The sequence below is a fragment of the Zonotrichia leucophrys genome, chromosome 8 (assembly GCF_028769735.1).
Source record: "Zonotrichia leucophrys gambelii isolate GWCS_2022_RI chromosome 8, RI_Zleu_2.0, whole genome shotgun sequence".
Lineage (NCBI taxonomy): Eukaryota > Metazoa > Chordata > Aves > Passeriformes > Passerellidae > Zonotrichia > Zonotrichia leucophrys.
In genome coordinates, this window is record NC_088178.1 from 20,678,814 (window position 1) to 20,696,699 (window position 17,886).

Here is a 17,886-nt window from a genome sequence, read left to right on the forward strand (position 1 = left end):
TGTTTAAAGCCAACAATCTGTAGGAGTACTGTGTGCAAGGATTGAATTAACTCAGCATCCGAATGACTGTGGTGCCAGACCATTCAAATTGCACCTTTCCTGAGATCTTCCAGCAATGTTAATTAATGTTCCTTGGGTAATGTGCAACATGCTGCAGTGCACAGGGCTGCTGGAGAGAGCAAAGCCCGACCCCTGTAGGCCCAGAGACATGGGAGCTGTGTTCCTGGCTCCCCGACCCCAGGAGCACATGGGGGATGTGTGTTGGGAACAAGGGAGGGCTGATGGCTTGCCCTTGCTTTGATGTGACCCACAGTGATTTTCCCCAAAATTCAGTGATTCAGCTGAGACATTCCATGCTGGATGTTCAACTCACACTGAATTCTTTTCCCAGGAAATTCCTGCCCAAACCATTAATACATTGCCATCAACAAGAATGACAAGAATGTCACTACTTCCCTTAAATTCCAGTTACTTGCCAGTGCAAGGTTTTTTCATATTTACCATGATGTTTCAGAACAAAGCTTTGACGTCTGTTGGGAAGGTGATTTTTGGAATCCAGAATGTTTTTGATTTCCCATCAGAGTCAAGCCAACTTTGGGCAAAGACAGCTGCGTGTGGCCCTGGGCAGCTGCACGTGCACTGACAATCATCCCAGCGCTGGCCCTGCTTCCAGCTGCTGCAGCCCCCCTGGCACCCACCCTACACACCTGCGTGGGAAGTGGGACCAGGCTTTCCGGGTGCTCCATGACTTCCCCAGGAAGTGCGAGGGAGGAAACTGTTCCATTGAAACACTTGCACCAACAAGGGCTGGAGTCAAGGCACAGACAAGCAGGAGGAAACAGGGATGGGGAGGGAGCTAGTGGGGCTGGTGGTGGGAGCAGCTGAGATGATAGCAGGACATGGGGGAAGGGACAAGAAAACAAGGACAAAGAGCTGGTATGTGGATGGAGAGGCAGATTGAGCTTGGCAAGATGTGCAGAGAAGGAAGGAGGGAGTGGGATTCAAACTGACACCAAACCACCTAGGTCTCCTGTTACCATCCACAGCCTCCAGCTACTCCAGCCCTTGCCCACCACCAAGTCCTTGGCACAAAGTCCCCATCCCAAGTCCCTGGCCATGCTCCCTGTTTTGTCTGGGGCATTCACATCTCCATGGACCAGAACCGGGGTCCAATGAGGAGTCCCAGCCTGGAGAGCTGGAGCCCTCCCCCAGCCTCCACCTGTCTTGCTGCGGTTAATTGGGCCACTGCTCTAATCTCTACCTGCCATTGATTTAAATTCAGCTCCAATTTTCTTCTTTGACCTTCTCTCCTCCAGACCCTGCTCGCAAACAGAACACAAATCCTCAAACATTCTCTTCATTTTTTCCTGCAATATTCCAGCACGCCCCAGTCCCAGGGTGGGGAAGGCTCAAACCAGTGTCTGTTTGAGCCTAGACACTCACACACAGGGATGGGCACACAGCTGCCTGCAGAGACCTTCCCCAGGGCACACTCACCCCACTCCAGCATGAAAATGGAAGTGGTGATGCTGTGATATATCCAAATGGCAAGAGAAAAGCATGATAAGGGCACTTCCAGATGGTTTTCTAGAAAGGACAGCTGCCTTTTTTTTCTAGGAGCCTGTGAATCCAAGGAGGGCATGTGGGAGTGCTCCTGACTGTGCCCAGGTCTCAGCTGCTGGTTTTGCATCCAGCACCCATCCAGCTGGGGGATCTTTGCTCACCTGGAAACTGATCCCTCTGTGCTGAGCCCCAGCCTTCTCTCTGTGGGCTGGGATGCTCCAAGGGCTAGTGTAAGGAGATGAGCCAGCCATGAGCTAGGGAAAGATCTCTCCTTTGTGTCTCTGGGGCCATGGATCAGGCACAGAGACCAGGAGCACCTGCTCCCAGCTCTGTTGTGCCCCTGGTGCTCTGTGCCGTGATCTGGAAGGGGAGCCAGCCACTCGGAAGCAGTTAAAATCATATCACAGTGTGCTGCTGCAGACAAGCAGGGGAGGTGAGGGTCCAAGACAGTGCCTTGGAGATGTCCCTGACAGAGAGACACTGCCAGCACCATGAGGAATGGGGGAGGACCTGCCAGGGGGGTTCAGGATGGGAAAAGCATCATCCCTTAACACCCACGCCTTCCTGGCCCCAAAATGGGTGGAAAACCTCTGCCAAGGCTCCTTTCTCAAGAAATCCTAGATGCCAAATTTCAGAGCTCCTGGGGTCCTTCTTTCCCTGGCAACAATTCACTATGTAAAGAGGCTGGATATTTATAATTATGCTCAAAGTGGCCACTTTGAAAATCTATATATCTCTAGGCTCCTTGTACATCATAATGTCAAGTCTGTGAATGGAGGCATCCATCAGAGGCCTCACATCACAGACCTCGGAGCTGTGATAAACACTTGGGAAATGCTCGCTGAACCCCGTGTCCCACTGCTGCCTTCTGGGCAAGAGACTTGGTCTTTGGGGGGTGACTCCTCCAGGAGGGATGCCACTGGGTGTCCCTGAGTCACTGCTCCCACATGGGGATGGGAGCAAGGTCTGAGTTCCTCTAACCCAAACCCTTTCCTTCTGACCCTTGCTATTCTCCAGGAAGGGGGGCTTTCCTTCAGGTGGGACCATCCCAGCCATCACCCCATTTCCACACTGTGGGCACACTTTCTGCAAAAAGGCAGCTTCCAACTCTCTGTCTGGGAAAGCCCCGGTGCTGGGAGGGTGGTGAGCAACAAGAATAAAATAGACCCTTCAAATGCCAGCTCCACTCTCAGCTATCAGATCCCCACCTTAGAAACCCCAGGATTTCCTAGGTCTGACTGACAAAGACTAGGTCAGTGACAAACACAGGGCTCAGTCCCCATTCTCAGCAGGGAAAAACAATGCAGGGAGCTGAGCTCTCCTCACCAGCGAGATGCCTGCTGGAGAACAGGAATGCCCCTCTCTGCTGACAGTGTGTGAGAGGACGCACAGCCTTTGCTGACGCTTTGCCCGGGCTGTTTTTAAAAATTTATTACTCTGTTGCAACATGAAAAATAAGACAGAGAAGTAATCATTAGTATAACTATAACTCCCCGTGCAATAGTCCCACTTGTAAATTGAGATTTATGATTGCAGCTGCCGATATTTTAGAGGCCGGAGCAGGCAGCGGTGGCAGCACAGCCCAGCTCCGCGCTGCCCCGCCGCAGTTACAGTTTATCACAATCTGCAGAGATTATTGCAATGAATAATACACAACAGGCTGGCAGTGAAGAACTATTCCCGATCAAACGCTTCTGTAAACAACTGAATAAATAATATTGCTCAGCCCCTCTTTAGAGCCCTCGGAGGCCCAGGGAAATCTCTCATTACTCAGCAGAGAGGCAGCGGGGGGCTTGGAGACACCATGAGGAAGGGATGCAATGTCTCTGGGCAGGCACTGGACATGCCAAGTATGGGCACTTGTCAAGCAGACAACTCACTCTCTCATTTTCTGTCACAAAAGGAGACTGAGACACTGAAAAGACCTGCTCATGGTCCCATGGTTTCACATGCAGCCATGAATAACTAGCTTGGACAGACTAACGTATGCAAGCTCAGAGAGGTATTGCTGTCCTCTCTTCTGCTTGGCAAGGCTTTTGCTCACTTCTGATATTGAGTTGGCAGCAGGTAAAGAGCAGGTTGTGGGGCAGCCTGGCCCGCAGGCAGCTGAACCCCATCCGCAGCAGGGATGGGACATTTGGGACTGAGCCCACTGGCAGCGGGGCTCCATGTGCTCCCTGAAATGTCACTAACTAATGCAATGTGATCAGGGTTGTGTGCCAACAGCTGCAGAAAGGGCATTTCTTACACAGCTTGAAAGGATAAAGTTCAGCTCCACGGTGCCCCAGGTTCCCCCACCACAGCGAGCTCTGGCTCGGTTGCCACACTGTGGTGCCACAGGTATCAGGTCTGCAGAAACTCTCACCCAGAGGGGGAGATGGAGGACTCATCCCTTCCCTAGCACCCATCATGCAGAGGTGCTTTATTTACTCTCCAAATGTCTACACTCAAAATACAGTCAGCACAGGAGGAGGGACTTGAAGGCAGCTAACGAAGAGCTATAATCCTCTCTGTGCTATAAACTAGCCCTGCAGCAGCTCTCCAATGTTTCAGATCCTTCATACTCTGCTGTTCACGTGGGATGGGTGCCCATGTGCCTCTGCCCAGACACCTGCAGGCAGGGAACACCCCTCTGCATCTGTGCCCTGCCTGCTCCAGAACCAGACTCTCACCTGTGCCTTCTCTACCAGCTCTACCCACAGCTGGGTCCTGGGGGAAGGCAAGAGGAGAAAAGCAGGAAAGTTTGCATCCCCGCATGCACTGCTCTACAGTGCCTGTATGTGCAGCAATCAGCTCCAATTAATCCCCCCTCAGCTTGGCCCGCCCGCTTCATTACCTCCCCTTGATGAGAACCATCAGTGGGGCCTGTAGGATTTTGCTAATTAGCCTCACTTCGTTTATCATTTCCATTTTCTCCCAGAGACGCTTGGCTTGCTGGGCGACAGCTTCATCTCCTGCTGAAACAATGCGGCCCCTTCTGTGCCTGTCTCACTTAGCGCTGTCACCGCAGCCATTATGAAATTGGGGTTTCATTTACACACTAATTAAACATTACAGCTTGTTCACAATTACAACATGGGGATGAGGAGGTAACTAATTACTTAAGAAATGAGCTAACATTTATCTCTGATTCTTCCCCCCCAGCCCACCGCCCTCCTCTCCAATCAAGATTAGAAATTGTTGTTGGATGGCGGCAGCCCAGCAGGCCCCTGCCCGTCTCTGCGTGTGCCTCGTCCCTTTTAGGGTGCTGTACTGAGACCCTGGCCTGGGGACAACCCATCAACCCCTAATTGCAGCTGGGATTATGGGGGGCTGTGGCAGCAGTGTGTGGCACTGAGCCAAACGGGCTGCACAGGGATGAACTGAGATGCTAGGGGTGCATCTGTCCCACCTGAATCTGCCCAGTAAGGAGGTGTCCCTGGGACAGCCCAGCCACAGTGGGGACAGGGACTGAGGTACTCCCTGGGCATCACCTTCCAGGCTCCTGCCCACTGGGTGAAGGCCTGGCTCTGCACAGAGGCTGGGGATGCCAACACACCCTCCATGTCTCTGCTGATGGGCAACTCATCCTGAAAAGACATTTTCTTCAGGGAGGAATTAACATTTAAAACTGAGAACCATTAGAGTAAATAAACCAGGCTGTCACTCAGATCAAAAGGCAATGTGAAGTGTGGGCTTGGGACAAAATGGGCCCTGGGGAGCAGGCAAGGAGAGAAAGGGGCAGGCATCCCTTCCTTCATCCATCCTTGAGGATGGGGTGGATGAGATGGGCAGGCCAGCACCTCGTGTTCAGCCCAGCAGGTTGGGTGCTGTCACCAGGAGAGCAACAGCCTCCTTCCATGGGCAGCTCGGGCTGCCATGTGCTGCTGCTGCAGGCCAGCAGCCCCTTTGGTCCCCATCTCCCTGCAGTGCATGCAGGTGGCAGAAGCTGTGTGCAGAGTCCAGAGAGCCACACATGGGTTAGAGGACAGTGGAGATGGGTGACAGTGACCAGGATCATCTTGAGATGGATGCATGGCTGCTTGCAAGGCAGCTAGCCTGATGGTGGGAGACAGGCTGGAGAGGCCAGAGATGCTGCCGCAGTGCCTGAACACTGCTGCAGGCTCTGGGAAAAGGATCCACAGTATTTGAAACATAAGAGGCTCCCCCCACAAACAGCCCTAAGCACTGGAAATGCTTTCAGAAAAAAACATCTAGTTCAGCACCAGACAATTAAGGTTCTTTTGCAACTCTTAACCCATGATTTTGAGACAAAGAATTTGGTGCTGGCATAATTTGAACTGCTAATTGCTTTCCTGATCCGTAGTCAGTGAACTGAGCAGAAGTGGACACAGAAAATCACGTTCCCTGTCTGGGGGAAATTCAGAGCTGCTCTCCAGGGGGAAAGGGATGCGCTCTTCTTCCCTCTGAGCAGCTTAAAATATAATGATCAGGAAACAGTTAAGCAAAAGGGGGGTGAACTGGTGGTTTAAAAAAAAGAAAACTCACACCACTTTATAATAATAGAAACAACTCATTCCCATAGTTTTTATCCTTCCTGTCTTTAGCCCACAAAAAAAAAAAAAAAAAAAAAAAAAAAAAAAAAAGAAACCCTGAGCTAAACTACTGACACTGGCTGGGAGCTTAGAACTGCTGCATCAAACAGAGCCCTTGAATCTCCTGAACATAATTGTGCTGCCCTCTAACCTCAACCTTCAATCAGTGCAGTGTAACTATCTCATTTTAGCCTACAGGACACACCCCTCTGCTAACTAGCAGCCATATTCTTCTCATTAGGAGATTGCTCTGGATGGGAGCGCGGAGGCAAAGCTGGCGTCTCTCCTTTTCTCTCCCCTCTGCCTCTCCTGGCTGTTATGTATGTACTTTCAGAGGGGAGAGCATGAGCAGGGGGCTTTGTGGGTGCTGGAGATGACCCAGCTGCCAAGCCCTGAGACTCCTGGGCATGCACACAGAGCCAAATCAGTGGCTCTTGCTGAAAGCACACAGCACGGGAGAGGGGACCTGGCCCAGACACACCCAGCATTCAGCAGTTGGCAACTAAGGGCTGGAGTGGGCTTCCTGGGAAGGTGGTGCTGCTGTGCCCTCCTTAGGGCAAAGGGCTGGGGATCCTGCTGTCTGCAGGCTCACCCCATCCACAGAGCCCCTGGGGAAAGGCTCCTGAGGTAGCAGTGCCAGGGCACAGGTCCCCTTCCCTCTGGGGCCTGGCTGAGAGGTGGCAGCAGGCAGGGAGAGGCATGCCTTGGGAAGCCAAGGCAACCAGCAGCACCAGTGCCATGCCTGCTGCTGAGGTGGGCAGGAGACAAAGGGCAGTGCAGGGTTGGTGCACTGCAGGAGGGTCTGTGCAGAGGCAGCCCCTCCGGCTGCATGGATGCTACCCCTGCACATCACATGCCTGCAAGTAATTAACAGTGAGGCTAATTGTAGTGGGAAAAGTGACCCAGGACTACCAGGCACTCTCCATCACTGTGGGGTTTGGATCACATCTCTGAGTAGGGGTATTCCATGGTTAAAAATCAGCTCTGTGCCATGGGGGAATAAGGAAGGACAGCTCTGCAGCCCACCCTGCATGACAGCCCAGCCAGCTGATTCTGCTGCATCCTTGGGCCATCATCTGGCCAAAAACTCGTAGGAGCTCTTGAGCCCCTCCTTCATGCCATCTCTTCAGAGACCTCCAAGCACATAGGACAGACATGTCAGACTACAGTCCTGAACATGGAATCTTGGTCCCAGCAGCATGGACTAGTACACCCACCCTTAGCAGTGACCATGACCTTCCCCTCCTGCCTCCCCTCCAGGTCCTGTACACTCACAGCCCAGTTCAGAGCCAGGCTGGGAGAAGCTGCTTGGGCTCTTCTGTGTTAGAAGAATGCAGCTCCCACCCAAGCTGGAGCAGGATTGCTCATGACTCTCAGGAGCAGATGGAAACACTGTCATCGTGGTGCAGCCCACTGTGGGTCTCTCCTGCAGAATCAGGAACAATCCAGAACTTGGGTGATTAATGGCACAGCTGGGATCATCCTGTGCAGTGGCAGCTTCGCCTTTGGGAAGAGTCTCAAGCTATGGAGGATATAAGCAGATCCCCTCTGATCCCACTGCAGACCCATGAAAAGAGCAAGGCCACACTGGGAAAGGGCAACAGTCTGGCTGGTGCAGCTCTCCCCTCTGGCCAGTGCCCTTTGCCCTGGGATTTCAAAATGTTAGCAGCTTGGAAGTGAGGGAATTACACTGGCTTGTGTAAGGACAGGGAAAAACACAGTATTGGATAGACTTTTATGTGTCAATGCCCGTCTTCCCCACCCAGCAGCATCTTCCCCATCCAGGCCTTGTCCCTAGATCCTCTGCTGAGCTATAGCAGCTATTAACACACTCTGAGTTCGTTATCTTAAACAGGCCGCTCAGGACATGGGGCCACGATCCTGAAACCAATTAATGTGATCCTTTGATATCAGGGGAGAATGAAGAGGGGACTGTCAGCACCACGGCGAGGCAGGAGTTACGGGTCAGAGCCTAACAGCACAGAGGTGCCCTTAGCTCGTCACAAGAGGCGGGGGTGGAGGGCAGCTGCCAGACCTGGCTTCTGTCAGAGCTCTTCTCTGCGTCCTCAACCCTGGCCCGGTGCCACTTCTCAGGCTCGGGGCAGAGCAAAGGAAAGAAGCATCATGGCACTTAATGGGGGTCCAGATGCCAAAAAAGCCACTGCTGCCCTGTGCCTGGGTCAGGGCTGCCCAGAGGAAAGCAGTGGTGGTACCACATCTCAGTGCTCATCCTGGCACAGCAGCACATGGCACGGAGGAGGCTCCCCTCTGCCATGGTGGGAATGGGCACAGTGCTGGCAGTGCTCAGGCTCAAGGCTCCAGGCACCCTGGAGTACCAGGGGCAGTATTATCCTGCAGCCCCCAAAACTTTTGTCTTTCTTTCTTTCCTTGCTTAGCTGTTTTTTAAAAGCAGAAGTTATCTTAGCCAAGTCTTTTGGGGGAGGTGGAAAGAGAGTAGGAAGTCAAAGAGAATCGTCTTGCTAGTCAAAGCCTTTAACAACTATTTTTAATATCAGGCAGAGGAGCAGGATTTTGAAATGAAACAGACAGTGCCTCTTTGATGGGCGAGCTATAGATCTTGAAACAAGGTCCATTCCCTCCTCCTTCACTAACTAACAGCCATATTTCTCTCATTAAAGACAATCTGGCTGTATTTTCAAACTTCTTAACAAGGCGATCACCGTAATTTGAGATTTCTATTATCCATGCTCCTATTACAACAGTCTTTTAAGCAGCCAGCTTTTTTTTTTTTTTGCTTTCTTTCCCTGACTTTGTCTCTCCCCTCAAACTGCCATTAGTGGTAATGACGTGCAGGAAACGAGCGCCAAGAACCACCTTTTTTCCCCCCTTCTTTTTGGTACTAGGTTGCGTGGGGGGAGCAATAAGGAATAAAATAAAAAGTAAAATGAAGTTTGGTTATCTCTTATCTGGAGTTTGGCTTTTAATCCACCCAGGAGTGCAAAGGAAGCCAATGCAGTACCTTATCTCCCCTGTCGATCATGAACCCCCCTCCCCAAAGACCCCCATCTCTCTCCTCTTCCCAAAGGTGCCTGGTCCTGGCCCCCTCCCTGCCCCATTAGTCCTTTACTGGGCTCTGCCAGATGGATGCAATTTGCATAATATCACCAGTGGAGGCTGGCAGATCAACTGGGGTCAGGCTCTGACATCTCCAGCACAGTCTATCTCCAAGTGCTAATTTGGACTGCATTGATCTCTCTTTCTGATTTCTTTGTCATTTACGTCTGCCACGGTTTGACAGGAGATACAGAGACAGACAAGAAGGGAAAAGAAGGAGGGGGGGAAGAAGAGGAGAGAAACAAAGATTGTAGTTACAGATGTCTTTAAGCGAAAAAACAGATTAATCCAAGGACTCCTCTGAGGGTCGCAGCTTTGAAACATCCTAATTATCCTATTCTTATGAATTCCTGAACAGACTTCGAGGGGGGTCTTATCAGGGAACTCAGGGGAATGAAAACTTGTTAAATTGCAGTGGAGTCTCTCTGTCTGACTGCTACCCCCTGCCCTCCTGCACCTTGCAATCGGTTCTCATTAGGTGAAGCGGGGCAGCTCTAAACCTGGCATCCCTTGCTGACACAGCCTTCCCTCTGCACCTCTGCCATCACTCTCCTTAAAGGCAGATCCTTACTAAAACTTGGGCAGGAGTCTCTCCTCCTCACAATGGCAGACCACAGTGCTCACCAGCCCTGTATGTTCTAGGGAGGACAGAGAGGGGACAACACAGATACCCAAACTCTGGAGACAAGGGCTAACCTGAGAGGGACAGCAGTATGGCTGTGACCCCCCGGCATGCAGCCATGTAAAGGCAGATTTGGGGACACTGCTGTTGCAGGACAGTAGGACATTAAAAGACACCTTCCACCAAAGTCCAGTGTGGAGCAAGACAGATAATCTGTGCCCTTAACTGAGATGTTTATGTTCATTAACAGGAAACTCTTCCCCTCCTCACAGGTAAGGGAAGACACGCCACCATTTAGCCTCGTCTGGGACACGTTGCAGAGACACCAAGGCACCAAAAGAATCTACAGGAAATCAAAATGTCACTCGGTGTTTTACATTGCTACTTTCTACAGAAAAATCTCTGTAGAAAGTTAATGATCTTCTAGGGCTTCTCACCTAACACATCTCACTGTGTCAGAGGGTGTATCACGGTGCTTGGGAAGTGCTGTCTGTTACAGAGGCAGGAGAACAAACGCCAGCACAGATGTTCTACCTGCCCAGCATAATATTGGACAGGGCTTGGGCAGTGCAAGGATTGTTCCAGTAGTCTGTGAGGGGGATATTTTGCCAGGCTCAGCCACAGACAACTAAAAAAACTGGACAAACAGCCAGGAGTGTGATGGGTACAAGGCAGTGCAAGGGTCACTATAGCACAGATCATTCAGGTTTGCACACTCCTGGTTTTGGGACTGGCTGATCACTAAAACACAGCAGACATAATGCAAATAATACAAACCATCAGCCTCTCCCAGTTGCTCCCACTACAAACGTTGAGAGTGATATGAAAATATATTTGATAGGTTTCTCCTCTATAACTGGGGACAGAAATTGTGCCAGGTGTTGGGCTGAGAATCACAACTGGCATGGTTGGAAGGGAAGAAGGGAAGAATTCTTGCCAAGGGAGACAGTCCTCACCACTACTCCTAAAACCAGAAGCCAGAGGAAGAGGGTAGAGCCACTGCTGTGCCAAAGGGCAGCTCTGAGAAGATGGCAATGCTGTCCTGCTGGGGATCAGCCAGATCTGAGGCTTGAGACAGACTTGCCCTGGTTTGCAGCTGGGCCTCCCAGGCACTGCAGCACAGCAAACAATCCAGAAATCTCTCTTATATCTTCAGTCTAACCCTGGTGCTGCAAACAACTGCTTCCAGCCAGAAGAGAGGGACTCGAGCATACCTTCCACACAGCCCCAGGGAGCAGGCACTGCCACTGCCAGCCCGGGGGCTGGGAGAAGCACATGGAAGCACCCTGACTTTGCTCAGGCAGTTGAAGTCCCTGCAGCCATCACACTTCCTCCAAAGGCTGCTCTCTGGGGACCCCGAGCCCTCAGCCAAGGACAAGGTGTGACAAACCCATCACACTCCTGTCAGGCAGTCAGGGGTCAGATGGGCACACGACCAACTTTTGGCAGGGTAGGATGGAGGGGTGAGTGCAGTCAACACAAACACTCAATCATCCTTCCTTTCTTTCTTCTGTGCCTCCTTTGTTAACTGCAGGAAACAGCTGAAAGACCTTGAGTTTCCCATTGTAGCATGTATGGGAACAGAGCTGCAGTGATCAGAACATACCCCCTGCTGCTCCAGGGGAAAAAGGGAGAGCAGAATCCTTTCTAAAAAGGGTTTACGATTAGAAGAGTGTTCTGTCACTCTGGCGCGCAGTAATCCACTGCGCCACCAAGTCCCTTCAGAGAGATGTCGAAAACTTAAATGACTGAAAGCAAAAGAGCCCCGGCTCAGGTTCCCAGGCAGCCAGACATCCTAATTATCTTTAGATCCACTCCCACATGGAGGGGAGAGAGCACACAAGAGTAAAAAAAAAAAAATAAAAAAAAAGGAGAAAGAAAAGAAAAAGAAAAAGAAAAAAAAAAGACTGTCACATTGCTTTTTTCTTTTTTTAAAAGCTTGTCTCTGCTCACTGCTTTTCCAGCTGTGACACCTCTCACGGTAGTTAATTAGAATCATGTCACCGCGTTAATGTGCTCTGACTGGACTCTGACAGTTGCTCGTCCTCTAACCGGCTGCCCCGGCCAGCCCTCCCTCCCCGCCGCTCCTCAGGGATGGGGGGCCCGGTGCTTGCAGCAGGACCCTCACCCCGCAGCCACGCTGTCCCCGTGCCCACGGCCCCACGGGTGGCTGTGCAGGTCCTGCACCCTGCCTGGTGCCAGGACACGCCGCCTGGCTGGGACACCCGGCACGCAGCCGCTCCACCTGTTCTGGGTCTGCCTGACCTTTATGAGCGCTAATTTAAAATGACACTGCTCATTTGGTGACATTTCTGTTGATTTTTACTTAAGTCTCTTTTAATTATTTAATTCGGAGTCCTTCCCCTTCTGCCTTGAGCAGGGGCCACTGTATGCAGGGCAGTGCCCCATTCCACAGGAGAGAGCCCCGTTCTCAGCTCTCCCTCTCAGGATCCCTCAGCAGAAGGATGGTGCTGTGCAAGGGTCACCTCTGCTGAGAAGTGAAAAGCTCAAAAAGAATGGTATGCCTGCTCTGGGGGAGCACGAGGTTCTCTGGGGCTTGTCCCACACCCGGGGACAGACCAGGATGGTGGGACTGGCTCTGCCACATGGGGTGGGATTAAAAGTAGTCAAAAACATGAAAAGAAGTTTCCCAAAATGCTGTCCACCTCCTTGTTCCCCCTGCCCCGATGCAGGGGAGGCAGGTGGGTACCAAGGATGACCGAGGATCCCACAGATCCTGGGAGAGGCAGGAAAGACAGGAAAGGAAAACAGGGAAGAGTGAGAGCAGGCAGAAATAAAGCCAGCAAGCTGCCAGGACCACACACCTCCAGCACCGTGCAGGGTGAGGCACAGCCTCATCATCCCCACCAAGCTGCAGGGGGAGAGCTGGCGCTGACAGCCCCTGGCCCCATTGGGGTGGGTGGCCCGTCACCTGCCACTGTCGCCTGCCACCGCACTTGGTGAGCACAGCCCTCGCCGCCCTCTCCCGCAGCCCAGCACAGCGAGACAGAGCTGCAGAGAGGGATGGCTGTGCTGGGCAGGAGGCACCCTGGCAGGCGCTGCCCCGGCTCCCCGCGGCGGTGGCAGCTCGAGGTAGTTAATTAGAATCGTGTCACTAAGTAAATGCGCTCTGACTGGACTCTGACAGACGCTCACCTATGACATTGGGGGCCAGGAGACAATCCACATCAAACTACTGCAGTGTGACCCTTTTAACACAAAGAGTAAACTCACTGCACATCGAGTTGAAGCTCATTAAAACTGTCTACTCTGCGAGCATCCCATTAACCTCACTGTTAAAAACACGCAATTCCTCTTCTTCTTTCCGAGGCCTAATTAATGCTCTGGATCAGGAACAATATCACACCCTAACCTTCCGAGATTTCCAATCAGTAAATGAAAAGAGAGAGATGGAGCCAGGGAGGCACGGTGCCTTGCTGGGTCGCTCACTGCATGGGCTGCTGACCTGCCCAGGCAGGTGGGGCCACTCTGTTTGGCACGGGCAGAGATCCCCCCACAGAGGGAGCACGGCACCGCCCCGGCAAGGGAACTGTGGAGCAGGGAAGATGGTGAAGCCATCTGTCAGAGGCTCAGGGCTCACAGGGTTGTGACAGCTGGTGTAAAACAGCCCAGTGAGGGCACCCTGTCAAGATGGGTGCTACCTTGGGACCAGATCTCCTGGTTACCTGGGATGGTATGGGAGGGTTCACTACCAAGAGGCACAGCAGCCTAGTTACTGTCTCTCCCCTCAAAAGAAAAATAAAAACCAAACAAACCCCAAACCAGACATTTACATCTAAATCTAAAATCACAATAATGTATGTGCTAAATCCTAAACTTTAAAGATTCAATTACATTCAATTAGATTCAAAAAAGATCAGTAGCAAGGAGTAATGTCATGTTTTAAAGACAGTCAATGCACTGGAGAGGGAAGCAGAGCTGACAAATGATAATAAAACTTCCCCCGTAGGAGCTGCTACTTTTGCAGTTTTGGAAATTTTTTGCTGGTTTTGGTGTATTTTCAGTTGAAGAACTGGCTAGTTCAGAGCTGAGAAACAACAAAGGATTGAAAATAAAAAAGCTTTGTCTCTTATCCTTTCATAATAAGTGAAGACAAACAAACCAACCAACTAAGGTGAGAGAGGATGAGATGTAGTCATTCTAATACCTTGAAAGGCTGGTTTCCAGAAACACTCTTCCAGCCCACTGGTTTCATGTACCAGGGGTTTTTTTACCTAAAAAGTATTCTGAAATTTACATTTCCTTCCGTAGTGAATATTTGCAAGGGAAAGAGGATTTTCCTAATAAAATCAATTCTAACTACCGTTGAGGTACTTTAGCATGGCATTACAGTTTTGATCTAAAAGAGCAATCATGAGTAATAATTTAATCACCAGCTCTTCAAGAACAAACAGTAATTCACCGTTTTTCTAATGTAAAAAATATTTAAAAACTAAGACTGAAGGCATATTATGTTACATAATCAATCAAAATAAATGTAGCAAAAATAGAGTATTGGATGAGTAAAAGAATAACCAGATTTAACAACTGGGCAGTAGTAAGGAAAGCTGCACTTGGTTTGATAGGTGCTGTTTAGTAAAATTGACCTTTTTTTAACGGAAACACATTAAAAAAAAAAAGAAGAAAATAAATTTCTGAATGTAGATGATCTGCTGTCTGATTCAAATCACAACTAAAACCTGAGATTTTAATCCTTAATTCTGATTTGTATGAGTCTCTGACTCCCAGCAGAGAGACCCCAACACAGGTACCCAGCTCCACTGGTGTGGAGCCTGTGAATGCTGATCTTTGTGTGCCAAGAGTCCCATTAAAAGCTGCAGCTTGTTTTTGGCAAGCACCGCCTCAAACACATGTGTTACGAATGGCAATGTCCCCATATATGTAAGACTGAGTAACTTCTTGGCAAGACTCAACTTCATTTTGCTGAGGGCCAAGAAAACAGCAGACAAAGAGAAGTTCCTCACCCCAGGATTCTACAGCCCACTCTGGACATGACACATATCTAACCTGTGTTAGAGAAGAGATGGAAATTGCATAAAAATATCCTCTCTAGTCCCCAGGGACACATTCAGCCCAGAAGGAATCCTTAGAGCTGAAACATCAACCTGGGAAAGGGCATGAAAGAATAGGCTTCATATCCCTTTTACTTCTTTCTGATCTCCCAAGGAATTCCTGCATCCTCACCCTCTGGAGCAGGACTTTTCTATCTCCTTATCCTGAAATATTTAAATTTCCCCTCTTCCTTTGCCTTTTCCCTCTCAAGAACACAATGTCACCAGACCTGCACCCATCCCACCCCAAGGCAGCTGTATTTGCAGTGTATGCAGATACATTTTGGTGTATTTGGGAATGCAAATCACTCTTGTAACCCCTCAATAAGCTTTGCAGCTCACTTGCTCAGGAATAGAAACCAGACAAAAGCTAGAACATGAGCTCTGTGCAGCAGCTTGCTGTGTGTTCCAGGGGATTGAGGGAGACTCCAGCACAAGCCCATCCTGCCTGTATCCACTGGATGCTAAAGGTGGCTCCCATCCAGGATGTGGCCTTGGCCCTGCAGGGTGTCAAGCACCCTGAACTCTGCAGGTATTGAACACAATGAAGGAAAGAAGATGAAGCATAGAGCAGGACTGGCCCCAGAGCATGTCAAGTGCAGGGATTTGGAACAGGTACCTGCTGAGACAGTGAAACAGAGAGTAATTCAGTAACAAAGCAATACAGAATCCATCAGGCAAGATGGCAAAATTCCTTGCAAATTGTTTGCAAAAACAAGTGGCTATCCACTGCAATTTTTCTGTCAGATTTGAAGGGAAACATCCGTGTTGTGCATTCCTGTGTAAGCATGCTGAGGCTCCCCAGAGTGCCAGGAAAGGAACTGCACAGACACTCTTACACGTCATGCTACCTGTGAAACTGCTGAGGCTGGCTATCAAATCTCCTTCCTGCTCCCTTCTCAGTCCTCTTTGGTTTGCAGATTTTTGGCCATCAGTGACCCACGAGAGCCATGAAAATCAGAGGCTGTTTCCTCCTTAGATGACCCAGGAAGCCTCCTCTCAGCTCCCTAACATTCCCTCAACACTGCTGCACTCCAGGGCTGAGCACAAAGAGAAGGGAGGCTCTAGATGGCATGGGACCATCCCCAGATCCACAGCCAGCTCCTTGTTTCACTGTGGGCAGTGAGAGGCCAGCAGTCCTTTATTCAGCTGAGAAGTAGGGCTGTGTTGGGATCAAGGCTCTTTACAGGCAGAGAGAGAAGGGAAGGGCAGCCCTGAGCAGGGAAAGGGATGGATGGCACCTCCCAACCGTGGTGCATGGGCAATCAAAAGCATGAAGAAGAGAGAGGTAAAGGAAAGGCAGATTCCTTGGGATGGAGTGCTACTCCCCAGAGGGAGTTTGGCTAAACTGTCCTAAAGGACTGGAATGAGGAGGGACATGAATAGCAAGTCCTATAACTCTGTCAGGCAGAGGATTCACACCTGTGCAAGACAGCAGTACTGAGATAAAGGGGCAGAAACCAACAGCTGACAGATGATACTCCAGAGAATGGGGACACTTTGTTGGAGTAAGGGATGACAGCAACAAGAGAGCTCATCACACAAATAAAATGAGGAATGATGAGGCAGAAACCAACTCAACATCTACTCAGAAACCCCAGAAAAAGCCCAAGTCCCTGGAGCAGGACATGCACACACAACTCCTGCAGCTCCTGCTCCCTCCTCATGAGCCTCCCAACATGGCACACAATCCAGGCAAATCTGCTCCCAGGCAGGGAAGCAAATTTTAATGCTACCTCTGTCAATAATGCAACCAGATCCATAGTTCAAAAGGACCCTGCTAATTAAAAGCTGGTGAGCTTTAAATAATTCATCTCCTTAACTTGGATTGATTGGAGAGTTTAATGGTTAGAGTCTTGAAACAATATTAAACAGCCTCTTCAAGGCCTAGGTAGCCTGTGACTTTTCCAAGTAAATCTTACCTCCTTGCAAACTTTAACACTCAAAAGTCACTGTGGATGAAGGGCTGGGAGACAGAGAAAATACCTGACCACTGGTCTCCAAGAGGTGATCTACTGCTCTACAGAGAAACAAGACAGACGAGTGATGCAGCCCTGAGTCACAGCCCTGTCTACAGCCCAGTAAATCTGAGCTCCTGCCTGTACCACAGCCTGCTGCTGTACCAGCTCTGCATCCCCAGCGTTAAGCAGCAGGCAGATATACGGCCTCAGTGTCCTGGGCCAGGTCTCCCTCATATCACTTTGATCCCTGGTGCAGAGGAGTTGAGGGATACATGGAACTCTGCTGCTGTTTATCTCAGAGCACTGTTGATCACTTTATCTTGGAGCACACTTCAGGACCACAAAGCTCATCATATGTGTTAACAAACAGGATGATGATTCAGTTTTCCAGCTGGGATCATCTTCACTCTGCAGTGTTTCTCCAGCCAGTTCCCAAGCCAGGCAGCACAGCCTCCTTTCCAAGGACTGCAGCATCCAGAGCAACTGGAGGACTGGTCCAACAGGGAGAGCATCCCACCCAGCCTGGGGATCCTTGTGCTGTGCTCCAGGCACCTAATGCTGATCACATCCAACCCTAACCCAAGCACTGCTAGAGCAGTCTAGAGGAAAAGCAGCTCCCCAGCCAGAGGGACAGGCAGGTATGTCTGGCACACCAGCATGTGCAAGGGACAGAGAAGTCATCCATGTGCCCGTTCTGCCCTGACACATCTTCGTCCCTTCCACCATCTGGGGACTCTTCAGCCCTTTGGCTTGTTCTCAGCACCCCAGACTGGACAATGTCTTAGGGCTGAGGCACATCCCACACACTCGGAGCGGCAGCTGTGGAGATGGAAATGGCATGGGGCAGCATCACTCACCTATCCCGCTGTGAGGCCTCCCTATGTGCTGTAGGTTCAGTCCTTTGTTCATGTCTAAGAGCCCGTTCTTTGGCCAACTCCCCATGGCAAAGCTGTACGCCTGGAAGAGAGAAGCAGAGGGTCAGACACAGCCCATGTGCAGGCATGATCTGTTCTTGCCCAGGTCTGACTGCTCCTGGGGCTGGAGTGGGTCTGTGCTCA

General features: G+C 50.6%; 1 protein-coding gene across 5 annotated transcripts in view; it reads right to left on the minus strand.

The window, feature by feature from the left end:
- The window catches only part of ERI3 (ERI1 exoribonuclease family member 3), a 128,900-nt gene that overhangs the window by 18,324 nt on the left and 92,690 nt on the right, over positions 1-17,886 (minus strand). For all 5 annotated transcript variants that reach the window (XR_010441195.1, XM_064719767.1, XM_064719769.1 and 2 more), the window contains exon 7: positions 17,686-17,785. Coding sequence is in view for 4 of the 5 variants with exons in the window: in XM_064719767.1 (XP_064575837.1) it covers positions 17,686-17,785 (100 nt within the window). In the remaining variant the exon portion in view is untranslated. The remainder of the gene's footprint in view (positions 1-17,685; positions 17,786-17,886) is intronic.